At 38.0% G+C, this 23,428-nt stretch overlaps 1 protein-coding gene across 1 annotated transcript in view; it reads right to left on the bottom strand.

The window, feature by feature from the left end:
- CYYR1 (cysteine and tyrosine rich 1) overlaps positions 1-5,554 on the bottom strand; it is a 101,872-nt gene extending 96,318 nt beyond the window's left edge. The window contains exon 1 of the mRNA XM_046648279.1: positions 5,187-5,554. Within this exon, the coding sequence (XP_046504235.1) occupies positions 5,187-5,259 (73 nt within the window). The 5' untranslated portion in view covers positions 5,260-5,554. The remainder of the gene's footprint in view (positions 1-5,186) is intronic.
- Between the last annotated feature and the right edge of the window lie 17,874 nt (positions 5,555-23,428).

Below are 23,428 nucleotides of genomic sequence, written 5' to 3' on the forward strand. Positions count from 1 at the left end.
TTAATTGGTCAATGATCTCTCTTCAGTGCATTTCTATCTTCATTTTACCTACTCAGAATTCTAAAACATTTGTAATCATCTAAACTAATCCTCCTTCCCTCTTAGTCATAAATCTAGAAAAGGCAAAGACCATTCTACTTTGAATCTCCTGTGTCAAGTACCATAATTGGGAGTCAGAGTGGGTTGAATGAGATAATGAAGGGGGGAATGAATGATCCAACTAGTCAGTCATTCAATTTGTCAATAGAGTTCTTATAGTAATTCTTAAATGACAAAGTCTTTTGACTTTACGGTATTACTACCAATTAACTTCATTTAATGGAAAGTGTTATTGACATGGATAATGTCAAATGGAAATAATTTTTAAATAATGTATATTTTTCATGACCATGCATTTTGTGCTCTTCTTTCTCTACCATTTTTTACCTTCAAAATTACAGTTTGCACACATATGATAAGACAAATGTCTGCATATCCTGTCAATCTATTTAGATTGGAGGATAATGAGTTAGTTATAGGAAGAAGTTCCCATGGATAATTAACTTGTGAATAATTAAGAGTTTAATGTCATATTTGAGAATTATTAAGCTATGAAATAGCACTGTTCACATAGTGAATAGCACTTCACTATGTGAAGGGGGAAAGATTATTTTCTGACTGAAATAAACATGTTGGGGCTGAAAACCAAATTACTGTCTTTTTTCTAAGTGTTTTGGCAAGGAAAATTATACCAAAGACGGTGAATAAAAATTACTCTAGCTTTTAAAAATTCTTTACCTCATCAAAATGATTTAGGTTTAATAAGTTAAGGTTATCATTTAGTTATAATCAGTGGTATAAATTATAATGGGTATGTGAGTTTCAGGTACATGGTTAGGAAAACATTAAGTATAATATGAAAATGTAAGTTACATGTTCAAGAATCACAAAATAAGTCACTTCCAACTCAATCTGTGAAGGTAATAACTACTATCTAAATTATATAAGACTTTTGTTTTCCTGTCAAAGTCATAACATAAAAGTGCAAGACGTTGTATTTATGTCTACATGTCCCTGTAATTGATTTATCTAGAAAGGAAAATTCAGATTTTGCTTTGAAATCACCTCACTACCAAGATGATTGTTTACAAATGGATGTGATCAAAAAGTAACAAAGTTCATTCACCTTTATCAATAATGCATGGCCTTTGTGTAACAAGTAAAAAAATTCATATTTTCTTCCCCTCAATTTTACTTCCACCTCAGAAATGAGCAAACCTTGATGTTTTCCTCTGGGATATGGTAAGAAGAAATGAGAGGAAAAGATAATTACCTTTGTAAGATTCAGTAATTGCTTAAATCCACTTTAAAATGTTTATGCCAGAAACACAATTTAATGATTTACTGATAGTGTATGCTTTTTGCAGAGTGCATCACCCTTTTTAAGGCTATTTATTTTTTTGTTTTCTCGGTGAATTTCTATAGCTCTCATTTTTAGTGACGTTTAATTAATTCAAATATTTAGACTGGTCAGTTATCTCAAGGGCTTAGCAGGGACATTTTGCTTCATGTTCTTCAAAGCCATTCAGATAGCAAGAGAAGGACACTTCTGTGGGGGAAGGACAACCAATGTGTAAGTAGCTTCATGGGCTGCCTTTTTTTTTTTTTTTTTTTTTGCTGAGGAAGATTTACCCTGAGCTAACATATGTGCTAATCCTCCTCTATTTTCTATATAGGTCATTGCCACAGCATGGCTGCCAATGAGTGGTGTAGGTCTGAGCCTGGGAACCGAACCCAGGCTGCCAAAGTGGAGCACGCCGTACTTAACCACTAAGCCACAGCTCCGGCCCACAGGGTGCCTTTTGAAGGATGCCCAGGACAGAGACATCTTATTAAGCTCTCATGAATACCAAAGACTTGATTACTACTTGGACTCCAATTACTACTATTATAAGGACACGGTGTTATCAAAATATTTTGAACCAATGTTACAGGAAACCAAGCCCAAAATCTTGTAGCCAAGAAGCTGGATTATACCTGAGACAAACATCTAGATCATGTCACACATTGTTCATTATTTTTATGGCATTTTCCAGCACTCATGTCTACTTCCCAGAATTAAACAACTGAAAAAGACATTTAATCGTGTTGCAAATACATTCACAATCTCACCATTTCCAGAGGTTTCAACCACACCTCAAAACCTATTATGATACGTTACTTGCTTTCACAAGTTTGAGAATAATTCTATGAAGATTAGAGTTTGGATGATACAAGAGCATTTTCTCACTTGTAAAAGAAAGGAACGTTCCAATTGTCCTCAGAAGGTGAATAATATTACTTCTCATACTCAAGTTAATATCCTTGAACATCAGCCACTTCAAAGTTTCTTCAGTGACTTTAATTCAAGGCACGGTGTGGAAGAAGTCCCCGTTCCCTCCCTTTCCCCTTGCCCCTTAAGGAATGTGTAGCGCAAGAAAAGCAACATCTGGCTCCAAGCACTTGCTCAGAAATGGTTCTTCAAGCTATAGCTAAGGATAAGAAAGGAAGGAAAGGGAGGGGACAGAAGTCACTGGCTGAGGCCGGGAAGGTGAAACCTTGGCCAGATCCTGTCTTTGTAGCCAGCAGTGGGAGTTGCATAATAATATAAACACTTCACTGGGTCTCTTTCCACAAGCGATTCCGTAGTAAAACATGATGCTTCAGGTATAGAAACCTTGCTGTGAGAGCCTTAACAAATAGAACGTGTATTTAATGCATTTGCTTTGGGGGAAATAATTCAGGTTATGGACAGTTCATCTGCTTAGGTTTTTGTCCCATTAAAATTGGCAATTCATTTACCAGGGTGCCTGAACTGTTTTTATTTCTGCAGTGTTCCCCCATCTCACCCCAATCCTCACTTCCAGCTGGATCCCACAGTTCTAACCAAACTGAATTACCTACTTTTGCATATACACATCTCACGACTTTTGCCTTTGCTCACAGTATATCCTACTCCACCTCCTATGTCCGAGGCTTCTCTATCCATCAAAGGTCTCGCTCCTGAAAGTCCTCTTCAGTTCAATTTCTCTGAGCAAATATTTACTGAGCTTCTCTTACGGGTCAGGCGTTTTGCTGTCTCTGAGAATATTATGCTGAATGAAACAGACATCATCTTCGTGGACCTTACACTACTAAGCCAGCAATAAGGTCCCCTCCTTTGAACACCTATAGCACGTGCTTGCAGCACTCCTATGACACAGCCTTTTATACATTAAAGTAACAGGCACACTTTGTCTCCCCGCAAGACTTAGAGCACGGCCTCTGTCCAACACATCACTCAACATATTTCACTCAGTAAATATTAGTTGAATCAATATGGCAGGCGTAAAAAGGCCTTTGAAATAAAGAGTTCAGGAATTAACACCAAACACACTAGTTCAACATTTCTTATCCAAGACAATAAGTCATTATTGGCTTGTGATACTTTGTAGCTTGTTAGGGAGGGTGGGTAAGGAGGTGAGAAATGGAGAAAGCTTTCTAAACTAACCAACCCTGCTGCTGGGCAGCTTTGTGAGTTTCCTGAACCTGGGGTGGGGGTTGGGGGGTTGAGGGGGGTATTTTGTACCCAGCCCTGGGGGAACAGGAGGAAAGGAAACTAGAAGCTTTTGGCTTTACCATGGGGAATAAAACAGACAAAAGAATAAGAAAAGTTGTTGTTTAATGGTGTGGTTGATTAAGGCAAACGAGGGTATTAAAGTTTTATTTGCTGTGTTCTATTTTCTTGTTTTTGTTTTCTTTTGATAAGCAGAAGAGGTGGAAATATTATCATTACTTCAAGTGAATAAAGATATTTTAATATAAAATTAGTATTAATGCAATTGATTCTGTTAGTCTCTCAAATTCTGAAAGCCTTATACGATTTAAGTAAAAGAAATACGTGTTGTAAACAGATTACAGTGTGGATTCTCGTTACATAGGAGGTATTTTTCCTACCTTTATGAATTTCTGTGTTTGAAAGTCAGCTTTTTCCCTACAATAAAATATCTTTAAAATAACTTATAGATAGCCACTAATTTGGATTTTAATAAAGAGTTAGAAAATTACTCCAGAAGTTGTGGCTCATTTCTGGCAAGGTTGAATGAGCAATTCAACTCTTTTGATGTTCAGGTAACAACGTTGCAGAACATCTTAATTCCACTTGCAGTATCTTTTTAAGTACCAAAGAGTAAATCATAGCGCTAAATATAAATTTAATATTGCAAGGTCATGCGTAAGCTGTGGATTTTCTCATAGGGAATTAAAGATATGAAAACGTTTCATAAAGAAATTTGCTGTTAGTTTGTTTTGTGAACAGGAAGCAGATGCCAAACCACATGTGTAATTAACTTTATACACGAATAACCAATGAAAGGCCATTTTGGACTCCATATCAACTACAATAAAATCAACTACTAAAATAAGAAAACAGCTTTGCTTCATCAACTTTTCCCAATTCTCACTAAGAATAATTAGGAGGAGGGAAATGAGATGCCCTTCACCTGTAAACAAGTTCTTAAAGAAATCAACGAAAGCAGATTAGATTCTGGGTGAATTTATGCCTCTCAAAAACCTTATATTTGAACTCAAAGCATCCAGTTGCCCAGTCTACTATGCTTGAGAATCATCTTCTAAAGAATAAAAACAAAAGTGTAAGGCTTTTGATTTCTGAAAGGGAAAACCCAGAATATTCAGAATGTGGAGATGGACGGGCAGTGGGTTGTCTATACTGAAATGGAAAAGTCACCAGATTAGTTTATTTTAAAACTTAAGCAATACCTCTAAACTTCAGGTGCCTTTTAAAAATGCTTTCCTCCCACCGCTCAGCCTCCGCCCTCGCCCCCAGATTCCTCCTGAGTCGTGGTTACAATTGGATACCTTTACGCTCCCCACAGAGTAAAATTCCCTAAACCGGGATTGGGGTTTCCACGTTGTTTTGCAGAGAGAGAGAAAGAAAAAGGAAAGAAAAAAAAAAACGAAAAGGAAAGGAACAGAATAAAACAAAACAACACTGCTTGGAGATGAGCCGGGGTTCCAGCGCGCGGGCTCTGCTCGCGCCCCAGCCGGACCGCATAGTCTCCCCTCCCACCAAGGTCCCGGTGCGTCCCGCCCAACCCGCGTGGCCCGGTGTGCGACCCAAGCGCAGCCCCCAGTCCCCTTCCCCTCTCCCGCCGCCCTGTGTCACTGACCTGCGTAGACAAAGAGCAAGACCAACTTCGGAAGCAAAACCACTGGGCACCCGGGCAGCCTGTGCGCGTCCATCCAAGCCGGTGGCCGGAGGTTGCGCGCCAGGACAGACGGACAGACAGAGTGGAGAGAGGACTGGGAGTGCAGGGAGAACCCGAAACGGGGAGGGGATGGAGGGGTGGAGGGGCTGGAGGGCGGTCAGAGGAACAGGGACGCGCTCCCGAGAAGGGGGGCGCGCGGAGACCTGGCCATTACCCTGGGAGCCTTCGAGGGGAGCCCAGGCTGGCCGAGGTCTCTTTGTCTCTCCTAGTCGCGCTCGGGCAGCAGGCGGGCGGCCGTTCGGCGTCCTCGGCCACCCCACCCCGACTCACATTTCATCTCCGCGGGTGGCACCAACTCAGGGGCGGGAGTGGCCCGACTCCTCCCCATATTCCTGTTCTTCCATCTATAGAGTGACTCCGGGAGCAGAGCCCTCTCCTAAAGGAACTTTTCCTAACCCTTTGCTTTGGCCATTGCTATGGAGTTTAGCAAGCTCCTTTTTCGCCCTGCCCTCCTGTCCAATTTTTCCATTTCAAACAATGGGTGAAGAAGAACTTTGTTTTTTATCTTTAAACAAATGGAAGAAATTTTAAAAGTTGAAGGTATTGGACCAAGAAAGGCAGTGAAGAAAAGCCAGGGGAACTGGAAAGTTCAGAAACCGTGTATAGTATCTCTGCTGAAAGCTGATACAATGTTTATTTATTAAATACCTAAAGCATTTCCAGTGAAGTCAGGGAAAAACACAACAGGGATGCACACTGTCATCACTCCTATTTGACACTATCCTTGGAGTCACTGGCCTATGCAATTAGACAAGAGAAAGAAAAAAGAATTATAAAAATTGGAATACAGGGGGCCGTGGGGTGGTGCAGTGGTGCATGTTTTGCTTCAGTGGCCTGGTGTTCTCTGGTCTGGATCCAGGTGTGGACATGGCACTGCTTGTCAAGCCATGCTGTGGTAGGCGTCCCACATATAAAGTAGAGGAAGATGGTCACGGATGTTAGCTCAGGGCCAGTCTTCCTCAGCGAAAAGAGGAGGATTGGCGGCAGATGTTATCTCAGGGCTAATCTTCCTAAAAAAGAAAAATTGGAATACAAATTATCATTTGCACACAGTATGCTTGTATACTTGGGAAACAAAGAGAATCAACTATAAAGCTCTTAACTAAAGTTGAGTAACTAAAAAGTCAATAGTTTTCTTTCATGCAAATAAAAATCCGAAAGTTCTTAGTTTTATGCATGAAGAAAAAAAGGACATGAATAAGTGAATAAAGATATCTCTCTTGACTAAGAAAATTCAATATCATAAAGATAACATTTTCCCAAATTAATCTATAAATCTTGGAATTAAAATGAATTCAATGAAAATACCAACATGAATTGTTTTCAAACCCATCTGGTTCTAAAGTTTATGTAGAAAATAAACATGTAAGAAGAACTATAAAAAAATGAGAGTGATGAATGCAATAAACCACAACAGATAATAAATATAGCATCACAATATTTGAAACAGTTTTGATTAATACTAGAATAGATAGGCTCAATGGAACAGAATAGAGAATCCAAAAATAGAGATATATGTACAGAAATTTAATTTATGGTTTAAAAAGCATCATTTTAAAGCAAAGGGGAAATTATGAGATATTCCATGAATTATGTTGGGGCCATAAGTAGTCATCTGTGAAGTCTTTACCTACTTTCATCAAAATCAATTCCATATGAATTAAATATGCAAACAATTGTTGCACACAGCTCTGGGAGAGGCTGGCTGCTGCCATTGATGCCAGCAGGAAGTTGCCGTATTGGTCGGAGCAGCCTCTCTCAGCTTACTTTTGATGACAGAGAGGCTTCTCCTCATAGGGTTCAACAGATTGACCAAGCAAGCCTGCTGCTTCACCATTGCAAAAAGAAATTCCATCTTAACATACTCAGGTACTTAGGAAACCCACCTCTATTGACATCCAAAGGCAAAGAACGATATCAAGTCATTCAAGGAAATGTGGCAGTGTGAAGAAAGAATTTGAAGGAGAAATACAAGAAAAAACGTATATAGGTGTATGTATATACATGTATACACAAAAATATATGAAATGAGAAACCTTCAGAGCACGACATTAGAAGGCATAAAAGAATTTCTGGGAATTAACATAAAACTTGATTTGAGATTTTAAAAGATCACAGAAAAAATTTATAAAATGGTCACATTAAAAAAAACTTAGACTGTTAAATCAAATAGCATATTTCATAACAGAGAAAAAAATACAAAGACATAGAAACCATGAATAAAAATATAAAAAACTGTCACATAGAGGAGACCTAATATGATAATAATATGCAGGCTGCAGCAGTTTTAGAAGAAACAAAAAGTGACGAAACAAACACCAAAAAGATTATTTATTAAAATTCTAAACTATAGTAAAATTTTAATTTTCAGATTTGAAATGGTTAGTTCCAAGACTAATGTTTTTAAAGAGGCATGCATGTATCCTACAGACGGATTCAAAGTATAATTTGAAAATCATAGAAATTTTCATGTGTTATAAAAAATTTACTTAAAAAAGAAAATGAATCAGATAGGCATCTGATTTCTCATTTGCAACCTTGGAATTTAAAAGAGAGTGAAAATATTTCTCAACTGTTGAAAGATAAAGACTGTCTCAGAATACTATTCCTAAATCAGATTCTATTGATATTTGAGTCCATGAAGATATTTATAACAGTATTTATTATCATTTTAAAATGTGATAAAGAACTTACATGTCCAACCGAAGTAGAACAGTTTAGTAAATGAGGATCCACACATATTATGGATTAATATCCAATACTTTAAAATGCTGGGGAAAATCCTTAACATAAACAGTTGAAGGGAAAAATGGGAAAGGAAAACTGGAAATAATCCATGGATAAACAAATTGTGCTATATCCGTACAATGAAACACAACTCAGCAATAAAAAATGTTTGAAGTATATGCAACAACATGGATAAATCTCTGTAACAATATGCTGAGCAAAGAAGCCAGACACAAACAAATGACTGTGCAATTTTGTTTATAAAATTCTAGAAGGACACGATTAATCCATAGTGACAGAAAGCAGATTAATGGTTGCCTGTGGGAGGGGGTAGGAATAGGAGGTTGATTGCAGAGGATCATGAGGGAACTTTTTGGGGGTGATGGAAATATTCCATATCTTGATAATGGCGGCTGTTACATAGGTGTATAGATGTGCCAAAGTCACGGAACTAAACACTTAACAGTACACTTAAAATGTGTATGTTTTAGTGTATATAAATTATACCTCAAGGATATTGATTTTGTGTGTGTATGTGAGGAAGATTGTCAGTGAGCTAACATCTGTTGCCAGTCTTCCTCTATTTTGTGGGTGGGACACCCCCAGAGCGTGACTTGATGAGTGGTGTGTAGGTCCCTGCCCGGGGATCTAGACCTGTGGACCCCGGGCTGCCGAGGTGGAGCACACGAACTTAACCACTATGCCACTGGGCCAGTCCCAGAAGTTGATTTTTTTAAAGCTGTAATTAATACATATATGGTGTCCATTGCTGAAATTCTAATTAATGGTTATTACATAATTTTCTCAAAATTTTACTTAAGGTTCTACATAGCTCTTAGACTATAGTAAATGCTAGTTTTAAAAAAGATGGCAAGTTCATTTTGCAATATTATTTCATCATTAAACTCAGAATACTTAAAAGTATAGAAAAATGCTCATGGTCTCTCTAAGGAGGAAGCCAAGCTGTATTTACTTTAAGATCCTAATTTAGTATATGCATAGACATGTATCTTTATTCTTGTTTTTAATATTTTATTTAAAAAGTACTGTTTTGTAATGAGAAAAATGAGTTTTTAAGTAAAATCTTTTAGTCTGATCATGCCAATTAGAGTGAATATTTCCTAACAACTAATACGAAAGCTTTTAAATACCACTGCATTTTGAAAATTGAATGATTTCACCTCTGGAGATATTTTAATTTCAGCTATGGTTCTGAAGTTTTAAGGTACATGTTTGTTAATGGTCATTTATTAGTATAGCAAGAGTAATTTGGTGTGGCATTTGTATTACAGTTCTGCTTTTGAATGATGTATATATCTACATTTTAAATGCCTGGAGATGACTAAAAAGCTATACATGATATACAACAGCTGAGGAATTTTAACCTATAGGTATAACTCTTATTTGGAACTGAAGAGTTAAAATATGATAGGACTTCAGAGACTGCCTAGGTCAGTTTCCCTGTTTCATAGAGGAGAAAACTAAAACCAAATTACCAAGTCAGTTTGAGGTAGGGCAGAGTCCCATGCTGAGAGGTCACAGATCAGATATTGCTCTGATATGATGAAGTTTGCCTATTATGTGATTTCCTTTGAGTTCTCCTGACCCACAATTTCTTTCTTCAAATAATTTATTTCACCATAAAGTCAGACTGATCAGTATAACTTCCTGTAATTAGTTACTCATTAATAAATAAGACAAAAATATTTTATGTCCATTTATGGCTTCTGGTCTTCATTTTCATTAGAAAATATGTGGATGCCAAGAAAAAAAGTGTCCGTACAGACATAGGCAAAAAACCCAGAAGAAAGCAAGGAGAAAAAAATGAAGAAGGAAAAGGCAGATGACCTAAATGTGGCTTTCAGAGCATAGAAAGATTATTGAATGCTTATTAGGTGCCAGGACCATTTCTAAGTTCTTCAAAATTTTGATTAATACTCTCAACATCCTGAGGAGATGGATACTAATATTATTAACACCCTTGTTATATGAGCAAAGTCATTGAGGCCCAGCGTGCATAAATAACTTTGCCCAAGGTCACACAGCAATGAGTGGTACCCTGATAGTGTCACTCTGATGCGGGGTCGGTGGGCCGAGGAGTCGAAAGAAAGATTTCTTAGACTCTTAAGATCTGGCAGTAGTGCTCTTTTATTTAGAGAATAGTATAGAATAGCATGGGGACAGGACCCATGGGCAGTCAGAGCTTCTGCTGCCCCAAGTTGAGGGTTAGAGCTAAATTTAAGGCATAGGTATGTGAGTTATCTCTTTACGAGACAAAGAAAAAAAAGTTAAAATGGTACCAGTGCTGGTAGGGTCCGGCCATTGGGCGGTCCCACAACTTTTAGATAAGAATCAAACCGGATTGAGTAAATGGCAGAAGTCACCGCTCAAATATTATCTTCAGCTAAAGACAAAGGAGGATTTTGGGGTGGGGGGTCAGTTACATGAGGTTGCCAGACGGTAAACAACTTAAGTTCTTGCCTTCCCCATTAAGAGTTTCCAGAGATAAGGCCATCCCCTCTTCCTCCTGGCGCAGAGAGGGAGGCATGGAGATTTCCTTCACAAATGCAACTGTCTCTGATCAAAGGGCAAGCAAATTCCACTCCTCAGAGCCTGCTTCTTATCTTTAGTTTTAAAAGTAACCAGCCTAAAAATCCTCGTCATAAACTGTTTTAAAATTAAGCAGCCTAAAAATCCTTATCAACTCCAGGGCAGTGTAACTCCCTTAATCATAGCCACTAAACTTCTCTCAAAACTAATAGCTTGTTTGGTTTTGGTGGAGTTTAAGCCTCCCAGTTGGGCCATATCAAAAACAAGAGATAAAATGCTTGCTGATGACCTTTCTCAACAGAAATTATTTCAGTTAGCATCCATAAAGCTTAATGACTATCTCCTGTGTGCAAGACCTAGCACCAAGTGTGGGAAAGTTTAAGGAAATAACCTTCTTTAAAGCTTTTTGGAAGAGCAGTTTGATAAGAGCACAAAGTACTACTGGTTTTAGGATTTCCTCTTGCACAATTCTATGTCACACAATAATAATCTACCATTGAAGATGAATGTCTTTATTACAGATTAGAAAGTCATCCCTACATGTGTAATATTTAATCCTAAAACAGATTGTCTTACTATTATTATTTTTTATTATTATTGTTACATTATAGTTTAGAAGTATAGTTCCAAAAGTTTAGTGTACATCTGAATCACCTGCAGGACCTGTTAAAAACAGAGAGCCCCGTACTTATCCCCAATTTAGTAGGTTGGGGGTGGCTTCCGAGAATTTACATTTCTGGAAAGTTCTTAGTAGATGATGCTGCTGCTCAGGTACCACAATGAAAACGCTGGTTTAGAAAATTCTGACTTAGGGAATCTTGCTCCTTGCCTGGAGCTACTTCTAAGATGAAGAAGCAGGTTTTGAACCTGGGTTTCTATTTCCAGATCTCATGCCCATTTGAGAACACCACTGTTTCTCATCCTCGCCTTTCACCATGGTGACTGTTAACAATCTTCCAAATCGTCCTCTAAAAGTCCTCATCTTTATGTCTCACAAGGATTTCTGGTGAGCCTCTCATAATTAAAAGTGGGATTTGAGTTTGTGGAGATGTTTTCCCACTCAATATGGCTCTGTTAACTTTTCAAAGGAAATTTGGGAGAGATTCACGTAATAAGCGTATGCTTTGAAATATTAATTTAGTTTAGAAAATCTATCTACAGGGAAGTAATTTTGTTTTTGTATTCCATCTTATGTGGCATTAAATGTTTGGCTCTTAAAAGAGGGCAGTGTAAGAACTTCACATTTTGGGGGAAATATACTAGGATTACTAAGCACGTGATGCCGCCTATTTTAACTATTTTAATCAGATTCTTCATCCTCTCTTTAAGTTTGTGGAAAAAGCCCTAATCAGTCCCTAATTCAAAGAAAGACAAACGACAAGGTGGGAACTTATTGTTCACTTGTTTTCTTGTTCTTCCTCTCATTTGTGGCACTTGAATTTACTCAGAGGACGATGAAACAATGGCATTTGGGTACACTTATTTTTTGTTTTGTTTTTTCCTTTTTATTTGGAAATAACGTCAAACAGAAAATTTGCAAGAGTAGTACAAAGACAACCATATCCCCTTACCCAGATTCATGTATTCTTGACATTTTGCTCCATTTGTTTAATCATTTGCTCTTTCTCTATATAGGTGTGCACGTTATTGCTTTTTCAAACCATTCAAGAGTGAGTTGCTTACATGATAGCTCTTTCCCCTAAATACTTCAGTGTGCATGTTAATTTGTTGGAAGTTTCTACTAAATAGTTTCTGCTTTTTCTTTTCCTGATAATGTGCAGTCTGTGGGGATATATTAATTCATGCAAATATCCTGCTCTTCAATAAATGCCTCCTCCCTCTTTAGATTTAGTATTAATGATTTTTGCTTGAAGCAGTCTTTACTCTGAGGGTTGCAAAATGATGATTTTTAAAACTTCCACTCTGCCCTCTGTGTTTGCCAATTGGCACTGGGCATTCGACACAAGAATGTCTTCTCTTATTGATTGATTGATTGGTTATCAGTAAAGACTCATGAATTCCTATTTTTTAAAGGGTTTATAATTCATTAATCTCAAAATCTCCCATATTTGGCCAGTGAAGTCCCTTCAAGCTGGCTCTTGTGTCCTTGGGACATATCCCCACAATTGTTTTGGTCATGTTTTAGCTTTCTGACATAAAAGATGTTCCAGATGTATTGAATCTTTCATGCCCCAGCTCTGGAATCAGTCGTTCCTCTGAGGAGTCTGGTTCCTTTTAATGGCTCAGAAGTCAAGATCTCATCACTAGATGCGTTTATTGCTACTGGAGTGCCTCTGCTTCTTGGCCTTTCCAGTGGACAGAGATAGAAAAATGTATGCATGTTTGTACGCACACACACGTGTCCACATATCCATGCACACACGTGTGCACATAGGTATCAATACATATACACATACAGATATCTATCCTAGAAATCATTAATCTACACTAATACCTCCATTTCCAATCCATCACCACAGGCTTCTTCCTTAATTTGCCCTATTCCATAGCTGTAACTCTCTTTTTATGTTAACTTATTTGTTGGCTTATTCCTATAATACATCTAAAAGTGCTTCAGAATTACTTTGTCTATATCACTACCAAAAATAATAACAAGGCAAAAAATACTAAAAAGAGCTTAGGATTTGTTTTCATTGTATCCTCCACCCTACTTGATCCAAGACTAAGTATATATAGTTGCTTACTGTGTTCATCCTTTACTTGTATAAGTCGACCCCCCAACCCATGCCCCAACTTTATTTAATTGAAGTGCAGTTGGGTTCATTTATTTCCATTTGCTCTCAGTTTTCAGTTTTGTGATTGTTGCTGTTGTTGTTGTTTGTTTTGTTTTCTTCCATCCTTGCTGATTTAACTACGTTTTTTGAATATGTAGATCTTCTAAACGTCAAAAGCATACGGAAGGATATATTCAGAGAAGTGTCAATCCTTCATATATCCCTTCCATCCCATTCTCCCTACTTCTAGAATGTAACTAGCTTCATTGTTTTCTAGTTTATGTCTCATGTGTTTCTCTTTTTTTGTAAAGATGAGCAGATTTTTAATTGTTTCTTTTTTTTGTAGTGATATGGGCAGAGCAATTCTGAAACTATTTTAGTTGTATTATAGGATTATGGAAGTGGGAACAGAAAAAAAGAACCTGTAGTGATGGATTAAAATTGGAGTTAATGGTATAAATGGCATTATTTCTCTTTTTCAAAAAAATTAGTTTTATTGAGATATAATTAACATGTTATATTAATTTCAGGTATACGACATAATGGTTCAACATTTGTATAAATTATGAAATGGTCACCACAATGTCTGGTTAACACCTGTGACCATGCATAGCTACAAAGTTCTTTTCTTATGATGAGAACTTTTAAGATCTACTCTCTCAGCAACTTGCAAATATGCAATACAGTATGATTAACTATAGTCATTGTGCTGTACATTACATCCCCAAGACTTATTTATTTTATAACCGGAAGTTTGTTTTCTTTCTTTCTTACACAAAAAGTAGCATACTATGTGTGCTTTTTTGCACTTTGTCTTTTTTCACTAAATAACACATCTTGAAAATTACTCCAAATCAGTTCATACAGGTATCTTCATTCATTTTTTATTGCTCTATAGTATTCCAACGTATACATGTACTATAGTTTTCTCATATGTCTGTAAGACAGTTTCCAATATTTTGCAATTACAAATAATGCTGCAATGAATAAATTTGAGAATATGTATTCTATTATTGTTGAAGCTGTATCTTCAGCACAAATTCACAGAATGGGAATTTCTGGTTGAAAGATAAGTGGATAGGTAGTTTCATTAAATCTTGCCAAATTCTCCTCTAGAGGGACTGTACAATTTTGCATTCCTACCAGAAGTGCATGTGAGTGCCTGTTTCCCCACAGAGTTGCCAACATAATATCTCATTAAGCTTTTGATTTTTTTTGTTTTGCCACTTTGATGGGATAAGTTGTATCTCTTGCATTTCTCTTATTATGAGTGAAATTGAACATCTTCTCATAGGCTGTTATTTTGAATCTTTTTGTGAATAATATATTGAAATCTTGCCCATTTTTGGTAGGATTTTGGTGTTTTTTTCCTCAATTAAAAAATTATTTGTAGGGGCCGGCCCTGTGGCCGAGTGGTTAAGTTCACACGCTCTGCTGCAGGTGACCCAGGGTTTCAGCGGTTTGGATCCTGGGCTCGGACATGGCACTGCTCGTTAGGCCATGCTGAGGCGGCGTCCCATATGACACAACTAGAAGGACCCACAACTAAGAATATACAACTATGTACTGGGGGGCTTTGGGGAGAAAAAGGAAAAAAATAAAAAAATCTAAAAAAAAAAATTATTTGTATATTAGGGATGTTAGATCTTTTAAAGTGATACATGTTACAATTATTTTCTCTCAGTTTTTCTTTTGTATTTTATCTTTGCTTCTGCTATTTATGCTATGCAGATTATTTTAATTTTTAAGAGGTAAAAATTTTCTATTTTTGGCATCTGGATTTTTGAAGTCACGGGTAGAAAGCCTTTTCTATTCCCAGGTTATAGACGAATTCACGTTCAATAATAATAAGTGTATAGTTTCATTTTAGATATTTAGATACCTTTGTTGTTAGATGCACAATTCAGAGTAGCAGGCTATAAAATTAGCATGTAGCAGTAATTAAGCGTTTAAGTATACAAATCATAACTAGCTAGAAGATAATATATTTGTTTTGTTGTTGAGAGGTTATATGGAGAGATTTGAAATCATATGGCCAACGTTGTTTTCCAGTTGTAGATCTGATGCACTTATTTGTAACAGAATGAGGAATTCTTCAAATGGTAATATCTTGTTTCTGGTGGTAATGCAGAGAGTGATATAGAAAAACAAACGGAATGCCTTTTTGTATTAAAAAGGTAAACTGAAACTCACTCTGCAGTGATCCAGACAAATGCAAACGTGGCTCATACTATCAACATTTTGTCTTCTGGGCTGATAAGAATCCTTTGTTCTTCTAAGAGGATAGGCAAGAGAAATCTGTCAATTAACTAAAGAAAGTTTCCCAATTTATGTTGTTCTAAAGTAATATTATATGAATTTAAATCTTGAAAATGGAAAAGGAACATACATATTCCCTTTTTTGTTGCTGTTTTTTGAGGTGGGTGGGGCGTATTCTCATTTAGTCTTTGTATGCATGCATAACTTCACAGAGTTGAAGCATTATGTCTGTTCGATTTTACATTCTGCTTTTTTTTTCAGTTAACATTCTATCCTTAAAATTTTCAGTATTTGTACAGTCTTCATAATCATTATTGTCAGTAGCTGCTTAGAGTTCCACTAGATTGTTTTAGCATATTTTCCTTAGCCCTCCCTTTATTGTTCTGCCCATTTCCATTTTGATCGTATTCAATCAGCTTTCCAGGCATTAGCCTGAGTAACAATTTAGAAATTATATTAGTTCCCCATATTCCACTCACTGAAATTCTTTCATGTATTTCCTTTGCAGTTTGAATAAAATTCAACCTCCTTACCAAGACATACGGAACCATGCACAAATTGGTCCCCATCTGCCTTTCTGACTTCTCACCGCATTTTCATCCTTCCTCACTATGATCTGGCCACAAGAGCTTCTTGGAGTTCCTCAGAAGTTCTAATCATTTTCTTGCCTCTAGCTCATACTATTGCATCTCTCTGCAGCAGTCTTCTCTCCAAATCTTCACTTTCAGACCTCACCTGAAAGGTCGCTTCTTCAGATTCCTTTCTTGATCACTCTCTGTTATTCACAATTGAAACACTGTATTAGTTTAACATGCCTTCCAGGTAATTCTGAAGCATATTAAAATTTGAGAACCACTGGTCTAGAAAATTGCCACCCCCCAAAAAAATATAACATGAGCCACATACGTAATTTAAAGTTTTCCATAGCCATGTTAAAAAAGTAAAATGGAAGAGGTGAAATTAATTTAAAGATATATTTTACTTATCTTGATCAGTCCAAAATATTGTTAAAACATGTAATCAATATAAACAATTATTGAAGTATTTCACATTATTTTTTATATTGTCTCCAAAATCTTCTGTGTATTTTACACTTAACAGTCCATCTTGATGTGGATACAAAATTTCCATCAGAAAACTTGATCTGAATTTTGCCTTCATAAAATTTACAGTTGAAAGAGTAGATATACATACCAAAGTTGTTCCAAATATAATTAAAAGGTTTCCAATAACTAAATGAAGCAGCTGTTCTAAATTTTAATTTAAATTAATTTAAAACTTTAGTTCATCAGTTGCATTATCCACATTCCAAGGGCCTGATAGATGCATATGGCTATCAGCTACCATATTGGATGGTACGAATCTAAAAAATATCCAAATTACACCATGAGGCTGCATAACTGAGGACTCCGTATCTTGGGCACCAAATACTATTACGAGAATCCCTATTACTGGTTCCTCTCTGGCCTGGGTGACTTTGCAATGCCATGCCACCCTCACAAAAAGTGGATTCTCTGTGTGCCTTCATCTTCATGGAGCTTTCTTCTCTATTTAATCTCTTAACAGTTCACATGATTAGAAGGGTCATAGCCATATGCCTATGCTCTGGTTGCAAGACAGGCTGAGGCATTCAGTTTCTGGAATCTTCCTTGGCGAAGCAGACCTCCTGAGGTGGAAAATTTGCAAAACACCAGAAGGGTACTCAAAGTAAGCTCCCAAAGGGACTGTGTCTATTCTGTTCATGGGTATTTTATCCAGAGCTTTCAACATGGTTTGGCTCCAAGGGCTGTGCAATAATTTTTGTTTAATGCATGAGTTTATGATTCACACCAGAGAGTGTGAACTATGACATATAAAACATATGTTTGTTTCAGTGTCTGGGGAAAATCACTTTCAATCTTACACTGTTGTGAGGGAGACATCTAGCTATCTATTTGCTTCTAACCTCTGCTACTGCAGCGATGATTTTTCTGATATCTTTCAGTGATTTCTCTGGATGATAAATTAAAACTGGAACATGAACGATAGCAGAGCTGAAGGGTAGAACGACCTTGAGGGCACAGCAAAGGGGGATTCAGCTGGTGATTTCAGGAGATATGTCAGTCTGGAAGCTTGCTTACCCACAGACTCTTTAAAGAGACAGCCACTTGACAGCAGTCTCACTCAAGGGAAACTGGCATTCAGTTTTGGCATGAATTTTGGCATTCGGTGACCTTTTTCCATCACAGACTTGTTGATTAATTAGGAAAGAGCACCTGATGCAAGAGTAGTCAATCCTTAGACAGGCATTCCCTGGAACAAAAAGAGAAGTTCTGCCCATCGGATGGATTCAGTTGAGAAAATACAAAATAAGAAGAATCGGAGCTGAAAATGGAGGAGGGTGGGATTAGGAAAGAGCAGGCAACTTTAATGGGCCATTTGCTGGCCTGACTTAATGAGGGAGGAGCAACTCTGAATAAACAGAAGCAAGGAAGCAGAGAAGAACTGTTTAAATGTATGTATGTATACATGCTATCTCAGTTTGTTCAGGCTGCTGTAACAAAAATTCCATAGACTGGGTGGCTTATAAACAACAGGAATTTATTTCTCACAGTTCTGAAGGCTGAAGTCCAAGATCACGGAGCTGGCAGATTCCATGTCTGATGAGGACCTGCTGCCTAGTTGGCTGTCTTCGGTGTGTCTTCACATGGTAGAAGCGGCTAGGGAGCTCTGTGGGGTCCCTTTTACAAGAGCACTAATCCCATTCATGAAAGCTCCATCCTCATGACCTAATCATCCCCCCAAAGGCCCCATCTCCTAATACCATCAACTTTGGGGGTTAGGATTTCAACACATGAATACTGGGGGGACACACACATTCATACCACAGTACACAGATACAAACATACACATACATATGTACACATAAGGCCCTGGCTCTTTCCTTCTCCTGGAGCCCTCTTTCTAGGTCTTCGTATGGGACATCTCATCTCACTATCTCCTCTAATTATCTTTTGGGCTTTGAGTCAGATGTCACATCTTTGCTGGGTCTTCCCTGACTTCTCAGTTTAATATTACCTTCTCTGCTTCTCCTCCTTGCTCCACCCCACTCATCTCTAACACATTGTACTTTTTATTTTCTATATAGCATTTATCACCACCTGAGCTAAGTTATTTATTGATCAGTTTGCTATTTACTATCGATTGCCCCACATAAATATAAACACCATGAAGGTAAAGGCCCTAAATATCACATACTCCGCTGTATATGCAGTGCCTCCAATGGTCCCTGACATATGGTGGGTGGGAAATAAATACTTGTTAAAAGATTATGTGATAAATATAAATTTATATGTGACATGTATAATGGAAGATTGGTACACAGAAATGAAATACGGAAAACTGCAGGGACACTGAATGCTGTAAATAGTGAAATACTTAGGTGAAGATCAAAGGATCCTACTGCTGAGGTCTGAGCAACCTTGGCTCCTTCCATTTCTCACTTGTCCTGGGGTCTGATTTCTTTTCCTTAAGATCAGAGGAACAAGAATTAGAAAATCTTGCCGCAAGGTTTTTCAAGTCACATTTTTGTTGACTAAATTAAGGAGTAGAGGAATTTTCTTCTGTTTGTCACTCTCTCTTCTTTACTTTGGTGACAGTACTCCAATTTCTCTCTGTATCAGTGGTTGTCAACCTGGGAAAATTTCTCCCCCAGGAGACATCACCAGATAATATCTGGAGATATTTTTTATTTGTCACAACTAGGAGGATGGGCGGTGACCAAGGATACTGCTAAAGATCCTACAATGCACAGGACAGCTCCCCACAACAAAGAGTTATCCAGTCCCAAATGTCAGTAGTGCTGAGGTTCAGAAATGCTGCTCTAACCTATCACCCCATTCATTGTTCTTATACAGATGATGTAGTGTTTTTGCCTCCAATCCAAGGGTTTTCTGCCACTTAGAGAAATCAAGTTAATGCTAGGCATGCTTCTCATTAACCAGGCATATCGATTACATGCATGTATCTACTCTCCCTCCCAAACTTCACTAAAGAAGAATTAAGAATTAAAAGTGTATCAATTCAAGAAGTCAAAGAGAATAAGAGAGAAGGTATCTGTGGACGAGAGATTGCTACGAATTTTGGAAGCCAGAAATCAGTTGAGAAGAACTACCTGACCTAGCAGAGGGAAGAGACACTTCAAATTAAGTATCTGCAAAAGGTAATCCAATTGCAATGCTCAGAACTTGGAGGTATCAGGTAAAAACGAGAGGTAGTGGTAGAAAGCAGGAGTGAAGTGAGGATTGGTTTAAAGGGGATACGTAATTATAGATGGACTCTAGATCTCCTCAGCAACCATGAAATCTCAGTTGCTATGCTTCCCTTCTCCTTTCCCTCCTCCTCCACTCTTTCTTCCCTCCTACTCTCATGAGCACCTCATATTTGGACTCTAGAAAATGTGAAGGAGAGAATTTCTGGAATCAGTGACCCCAAGCATGACTGGGCTAATATAAGCAAGAGGGTAGTGGTATGAGATGGTGGTGTTAGACTCAATTGGAATCATACATAGGTATGACTGACTAAATCATTGGCCATTGGTGATTGATTCACCCTCTAGCCTACTCCTTGCCCTGGAGATTGAGGGGGTGGGATTATTAGTCCTGGTAGACCATAGCAAGAAGTTCAAAATTCATTCTAAATATGGCAGGAAGACTTTGAGAGTTTCAAGAAGAGAAAAGTCATGATTTGATTTGTCTTTTAAAAAATTTACTCTAGTTGTTGTATGGAAAATTGATTAAAGAGAAATGACGATATAAACAAGGAGATAATTTTTGAGGCTACTTTTGTATTTCATGGTGATTTGGACCTGCGTGGTGGCAGACTAGATGAGAGAAATGGATGATTCAGTTCTCATTATGGAAGTCAAAGAACGAGAACAAAATTTTGATGGAAATATGTAGGAGATGAAGGTAAGGGGTTTTTTGGTGTTCTGAGACTCAATTTCCAATCTGGGGGGAGGCTCCCCCCATACCAACAAGCAATTCTCTGGACACCAGCAGGATGTCCTAAAATTCAATTCAATCCTGACACTAGGTACCTGGAGATAGTATCAGACTCCACAGGTTAAGGGTTCAGTCCTATGGGACTGCCCCTCCACTTCCCCTTCAGACGCCAGTATCAAGCCCAGGTTATCAGCTGTGCTTCTGACCAACTGGCTATAGACTTGGGGTTCCAACAACCTCCTCCTTGGACTTCAGAAGCCAGTTTCAAGTCCAGGTTGTTACCTGTACTTCTGACCCACTGGCTATAAATTAGAAGATCCCAGCACCCACTACTTGGGTCCAATTAATTTGTTAGAGCGGCTCACAGAACTCCAGAGAAACATGTTACTCACTAGATCCCTGGTTTATTGTAAAAGGGTATAACTCAGAAACAGCCAGATGGAAGAGTATGTATATGTTTTCTATTATCTCACAGGGAGGAACAATAGATGACTTTTAGATTTTTAAACTGGATCATGAGGTATATGTTAGCCCCATTCACTGAGATGAAGAAGGCTGAGAAACGAAAGGTTTGGAGGTAGGGATTGGAAAAGTTGATAAGTTTTGCACATGTTGAGATGCCTATTTAGGTATCCAAGTGGAGATGCCAGGGTGAGCAATTGGGAAATTGCTCAGGATCAATACTAAAGATATAAATTTGGGAATCATCAGTATACTGACGGTATTATGGGTTAAATTGTGCCCCTCCCCAAAGATATATTGAAGTCCTAACCCCCTGTACCTTAGAATGTAAACTGTTCTAGAACTATGGTCATTGCAGATGTAATTAGTCAAGTTAAGATGAGGTCATACTGGAGTAGGGTGGGCACTAAATCTAATATGATTGGTGTCCTTATAAGAATAAAAGAGTCAGAGTTACAGAAACACAAGGAGAGAATCCCATATAATGACAGAGGCAGAAATTGGAGGGATACTGAGGGAGAAATTGGAGTGACGCAGCTGCAAACCAAGGAAATTCAAGGATTGCCAGCAAATCACCAGGAGCTAGGAAGAAGCAAGGAAGAATTCTCTTCCACAGGTTTCAGATGGAACATGGCCCTAACAATGCCTTGGTTTGGGACTTCTAGCCTCCAGGACTGTCAGACGATAAATTTCTGTTGTTTCAAGCCACCCAGTTTGTAGTAATAGGCTATGGCAGCCCCAGGAAATTGTGATGCTATTTAAGGGCAAGAACCTGGATGAAAACATTCAAGGAGAGAATATATACAAAGAAGAGGGCCAAGAACTGAGCTATGGCGCCCTCCAACTGGGAGGTTCTGTGTCATTACCCCAGTTTCTGACCCCAGTAGTAACTCAGTGCTTCCTCCTACATAGACAAGGTTATGATAAACTACCTAAATTCTCCAGATATCTTGGTTGTAGCCTCCCCTGGTGTTGTCCTTGCGCTTCTGTCTTTTACAGTGACTCACCCCAGTGCTGCCTTATGAAGACAAGAGAGGAAGGTTGGCAACCCTGTGAGGTACCGCTTTTATTACCATCTGTTAAAGGAGTTTACAGATGTGCCTAATTCACAGCTAATGAGCAACAGGAGCCAGAATATTACGATCAGAGGATTTCAAAACTCATTTTCTTTCTACTAGACCCTATTATGACAATTCTGAGATGAGGCGGTCTTTATAACGTTATGAACATTGTGATATTCTTTCTGCTTTGGTGGACTCAGGGACTTTCCTTCATAACATCTGATGCAATCCATGTTCCATACCATAGACCTAATGATTATCTACCTTCAAGGGAATGTTTAAGCTGAGAAGGAGGAAATCTCACCTTCCGTCCACTGGAATTAAAGCCTCTGCTCTGCAGTTATCCAGCAAGCATACAAGGCTTCTCTTAGATATTCCCTCTTGATTATGAACAAAATATGATATACTTTAATGCAAGTTTGCCATCTCCCATTTCTCTATGACCACACACTTTCTCTTTCTATTTCCTAACATGCAAAGCAAGCAGGAGTGCAAGAGTGCTTCTCTTTTATAAAGTTAATTCAACCTTAGGAGGGTGAAAAGGAGTTAATTGTGGAACTGACATAAATCTATTTTATCCCATCTATTCCCTAGATCATATTAGAGGTTTCAGTTTTCGTTTAGAATCTCTTCCAGAGCTTCACCCATCTTTTCCTTCTATCCATGTTCTGACTTCTGTCACCCATCTCCTAATTACAGCTCTCCTAAGAGAATTTTTTTTCTGCGTGTATCTCTCATTCTGCATTTTGGGTCTCTTTCTTCTCTGGCTCTTTTCCTCAGTTTGTAAACATGACTGCAGATGTTATAAACTGAGAAACTATGTAGTCTCTTTGGTAATTTTAACTGTTGTGCATAAGTTTTTGGCAAAGCTATGTCTCTACAGATTTTGTTGCTTCTTTGAGAGATGCATTTTGGCTTTATGAATATATTTATAATGTAGCCTGCTTGTATACTGTAATTTATTCTTTGAGATTGCCTGTCTTCTTGCTTGAGGAGCTGTTTTTTGAAATGAGGATCTCAGATGAAGAGGGCTTCAGGAAAGAGACACAGAAATAATTTTAAACTTACGCTGGAAAGAATCCAGAAAAGGAAGGACATTTGTTTTTGAGTGTGAACATTTTTATGGACATTTGATTTCTTAGCAATGGTGTTGTCTAAGACGGAATGACTCGGATGCTGAGAAATGACTTCTTGTAGGGCTCCTGAGTTCAGATATGATTGTCCTGTTGGCCAGAGGAAAAGGCTACATCTCTGCTAGGGTGGGAGGTCTCTGCTTATGGGAGAAGATAGTCCCTCAGTTAATCAACTAGGAAAAATGGAGATCCTGTGACAGGAAGGCAAAGCTCATGGTAGGGAGAAAGGGAGAA

This window comes from Equus quagga, chromosome 21, assembly GCF_021613505.1.
Source record: "Equus quagga isolate Etosha38 chromosome 21, UCLA_HA_Equagga_1.0, whole genome shotgun sequence".
Classification (NCBI taxonomy): Eukaryota; Metazoa; Chordata; class Mammalia; order Perissodactyla; family Equidae; genus Equus; species Equus quagga.